The 4,289-nt window shown below is 49.2% G+C and overlaps 1 protein-coding gene across 1 annotated transcript in view; it reads right to left on the bottom strand.

Annotated features, from left to right (window-relative positions):
- GABBR2 (gamma-aminobutyric acid type B receptor subunit 2) overlaps window positions 1–4,283 on the bottom strand; it is a 332,110-nt gene extending 327,827 nt beyond the window's left edge. The window contains exon 1 of the mRNA XM_006911541.1: window positions 4,102–4,283. Coding sequence (XP_006911603.1) covers window positions 4,102–4,248 — 147 coding nt within the window. The 5' untranslated portion in view covers window positions 4,249–4,283. The remainder of the gene's footprint in view (window positions 1–4,101) is intronic.
- Window positions 4,284–4,289: the final 6 nt, after the last annotated feature.

Raw genomic sequence — 4,289 nt, 5'->3', positions numbered from 1 at the left:
CACCCAGCCCTCCTTGAAAAGCCAGCCTCCATCTAACAGTAGTTTGGGTCCTTTCTAAAGCACAGTGAATGAGAGAACAGATATTTGGCAAAACTACTCAAGAAAAGGAGGTGCTCACCAATTACTAAGTTTTCTCTGGGTTTTCTAAGCTGAATCTCTGCATTGGTGTAGATTTTCTGAAAGATGCATACCTGGAATGTGCTCCTCTGGCTCCTAAACTTTTCCTAAGTTTATTACGGAATAATTTAAAATAGTCACAAGTGGGAAAACATAAATCCAACAAGAGGGGAACAATTGAATACTTATGGTGTACCCATAGAATAGAATAGGAAACAGCCACTAAAAATCATCTGTGCAAAGAGGATCTGAAGACATAGGGAAATACCTATGATATAATGTTGACTGAATGAAACAAAATATAAAAGAGTACATAGAATAAGATCTCAAATACATAAGTAGTGAACACTGGCAACTGGAAGGGAATAATGCTAATGATTAGATGTAATTATCTTTGTGTAGGTGAATTATAAGAAATTTGTATCTTTCTTCATGCTTCTCTATAATTTTCAATTTTTCTAAAGTGAACATTAATCAAATCAGAAAAGCCAACGTTTTTAAAACCTCATTTCTTGGTTCTTATTTATTTTATTAATGTGGCTACCAAAGAATGAGAAATAACCACATGGAAAACATTTCTGAAGCTCCTGTAAAACTTTTTTTAAAAAAGACATTGTCCCTCTGTCTTTTAATCAAACACATAAGAAATATAATCTACCATGTTTACCTTTTTACCTTGACTGCCAGGAAGCTCAGAGTTAAAATTTAATGCTCAAAAATGCAATAAGCATGTTAGCCCAGGTTCTTGGTATAGTAACTTCCATTGTTCTATGTGGTTTCTAATGCTTCCTTTTATATGTATTTTCACTTACCTTGCTTACATTTTTAAATACTCAACTCTTCCTTGGGAGACATAAAGAGGTATAGCTAAAGTGATCTGAGGTACACCAGAGAAAAGGTCCTGACTAGCAGATGCTCTGCTGGGATGTTTCATTTGTACAAACACAAGGCATTAGTGGGACTTTGAATGTTCTGTCGCTATTCTAGTTACAATAGAGGGTCAATCTGGATAAATGCATGCAGGAGACTCCCTTACTGACATAGCTGTCCCAATGATTAGTTTAACCCATTCCTTGCTAAATCTCCATCTCTCTGAAGGCTCTGTGGACAGAGGTCCATTTGGCTGCCCACAGTCTCCGGCCATTGACTGACAGCAAATGTCAGCAAAGGCAGCCAAAATTCGTTTACCACATCTGTCTTGTGTTTAAATCTACAGACAACAAGTGACACAGCCAGCAAGTGATTAGGATGCACACACAATCCACAAATACAGCCCATATGAATAAAACAGGCCCCAGACACTCTAATGCGGGCCCCAAACACCCTTTAGATGACTGCAGATTTTGCTGCAGTTACCCAGACTGATCCTTCCTTTACTTCAGCTCAGAGAGAAAGTACCTCTACCCTAAAGTCAGGCCACTTGAAAAAATTAGGTATTATATCACTGGGGCATTCTCCCAAACGTGATACCTTAGGGCAGGAGATAACATAATGATTTGATTGTAAACTAGAATTCTTTTTTCGTGTTTGCGATAACTTCACTGACCCTTCAGGAAATTACAAAAGCAAGAAAAACAAATAAACAATCTTAATCTTTTAGTTGTGACCAATTTATCACAACCAATGTTTCAATGTCTTACGTGTGAATCCACACCAGAGGAAAATGAAGGAAAGGAGGTAGGGAATATTTATTTAGTGCTTACAGCATGCCAGACAGAGCACTGGCCTCTGAGTCTGCCAGCTCAAGGCATTTTCCATTCTGGCCTATTATCTCCCTTAAGCGTCACATCACCACCCTGCAGAGTACATATAATAGTCCCACTTTTTCAAATGTGGAAATCTAGGCTTACAGAGATTAAATATCTTGCTCAAGGTCATCCAGGGGGAAGTTAACCTGTTTCTAACTAGAACCCAGGTCCAACCCATCCCAAAGCCCATGTTCTGTGCCCCTTTACACAGCTAGAGACGCATCCCTGTTTGCATGAGGCTGATATTACCTTCTGCCCTCCTTCCCAATGTCTCCTACCTATTCCCACTACCTCAACAGTCTTCTGGCTGCCTCATTCTCTTGACTCTGGGCCTTCTCACTCAGAAAGTCATCAAGACACACTTGAAAAATAAAATGGAAAAGCTTCAGCCCACACCCTGAAACCAAGCACCCATTCCTTTGCTGCCACAAACGAGCTAATATGAAATCTCTTTCAGGGAAGCTTTCTGAAGGGATAAATTGATGATGAAAACATTATGCAGCTGACCTGATTTGGTGATGATGCAAGCAGGGCTGCCCTGTCTACAAATGTTTTTGTCTCCAAAGAACCGGTTCTCCCATGTCCCTTCCAAAAAAAAATATGTACGGAAGCAGTAGTGAAACAGTGCCCAGAATACATGCCTCGGTATAATTGCATGGCCCTCTCCATTTACGTGTGCCGGGCAAATACTCCAGAGAACTTGAAATGTTCTGGCAAAGATGGGGGCAATGGGAATGTCATTCAAAAATGATTCCACAGCCGGATTAGCTCTGCACAGCCCCCCAGCTTGCATCCTCCCGGGGCAGGGGAAGACTTTCGCTTGCAGCAATCTGAGCTCACCGCCACCAAATGTCACCCGTTCCTTCACCTTTTATTTACAGCGCAGGCAGGCTGGTTCATCCCTGAAAAAGTGTGTGGGGGAGGGGGAGGGGGATAAGATGCAATACAGATTTCTGCTCTTTCTCTGGGCTCGGGGTGGGAGAAGAGAAAGAAGGAAACAGAGCACAGGCTGCACCATAAGCGCGGCAGTGTGACCCTCCTCTCCGACGGGGTCTGCACCTGGGCTCTCTAGCGCAAGCGCCGGGAGAGCCCCGGAAAGTCTGGGTCAAGCCCAGCGCCTCGGCGGGCTTGGCGCGGTGGAACTGGAGCCAACCGAGCGTACTGCACAGGAAATCACTGCCCCCTTCAGGCCGCGTCTCAGACTCTGCGGCCGGAGCGTAGGGGCTTCCTCTGTCTGGAAAAACTCGCGAACCCGACCTCGCTCTGCCGGCGATCTCTCCTCCAAGCCCCCTCTGCGCACTTCAGCCTCCAGGCTGCAGTGAAGGTCCACCCTGGGGCTTCAGCCGGAACCCAAGCCGAGGGCGTGAGGAGAGGGCTTGGGATAGGAAGCTCTTGGACCTTCGGCTCCCCTCAGAGAAGGAGGCTGGGAGGGCAAGCTCGCTGCTGCGCTCCAAGTCCGTGCTTCAAGTCTGCGCCCAGAGAAACTGCACCTGCAGCCGCCGAGCCAACAGCAGCGGTGCGCTGGACACCCCCGCGAGTCCAGGGCGAGATCAGCTCAGGGAACTCTCTGAACAACTAACCCGGGAGTGGGGGTGGAGGGTCTCCCCATAAAACCGCTCTGGTCAAACGCAGCGTCAACCACATCTAGGCAGCAGCGCTGCAGAGCCGGCGGCCCCATACCTGCTCGCGCGGTGAGGACTCTGAGCTGCTGGCGCGCACCATGCGCCCTGCCCTGCTGCGCGCGCTGGCCTCTGGGGTCCCGCAGCCCTCCGGACCTCAGCGTGCGTTTTGGCTCTCCTGAGGGACCGCGAGCAGGCCCGTGGTTTCTCCAGCCCCAGGTGGCCCAGTTTGCAGTCAATATGCCTGTTCCTCCCACCCGGCACTCCACAGCTCCACCAGCGGGACCTGGGCAGGGGCAACCACTGCAGGCCTTTTGGGGGTCCAATTCCCACCTCTCCACTCTTTCTTTAGTTAAAAGAGACTCTAGTCAACACCGCATACACATACATACACACACACAATCCCAGAGGAAGGAAATCTTGCTAGCAGCTGTGCCAGCCAACCCCGGCGGGACCCGGGGGGTGAGCACTGAGCACCAGCCCGCGATGCTCTCGGCTGGCACGGACGGGTCAATCAGGGCTCTGCGCAAGGACCAAAGCTTGCCTCTGTCCGACAATGCCACCCCCCACTCCACTGCCCTCCACGGTCCCGACGGCGCGGGCGGCCGGACACTCACCTCTGTGTCGTAGAGCCGCAGGTCGAGGAAGTAGGGGCGCAGGAGCGACTCGTTGCGGATTTGCTCGATGGCCAATTCCACCGCGGGAAGCACGCCGCGCCCGATGCTGCCCTTGGCCACCTCCTTGGTGAGCGGCATGAGGCCCATGATGGAGAGCGGCGGGCTGCTGGGCGGCGGCCGGGGGGCAC

Source organism: Pteropus alecto, unplaced genomic scaffold (genome assembly GCF_000325575.1).
Source record: "Pteropus alecto unplaced genomic scaffold, ASM32557v1 scaffold114, whole genome shotgun sequence".
Taxonomy (NCBI): domain Eukaryota; kingdom Metazoa; phylum Chordata; class Mammalia; order Chiroptera; family Pteropodidae; genus Pteropus; species Pteropus alecto.
The sequence above is the reverse complement of the archived record's forward strand: the minus strand, read 5'-3'. Positions and strand labels throughout refer to the sequence as shown.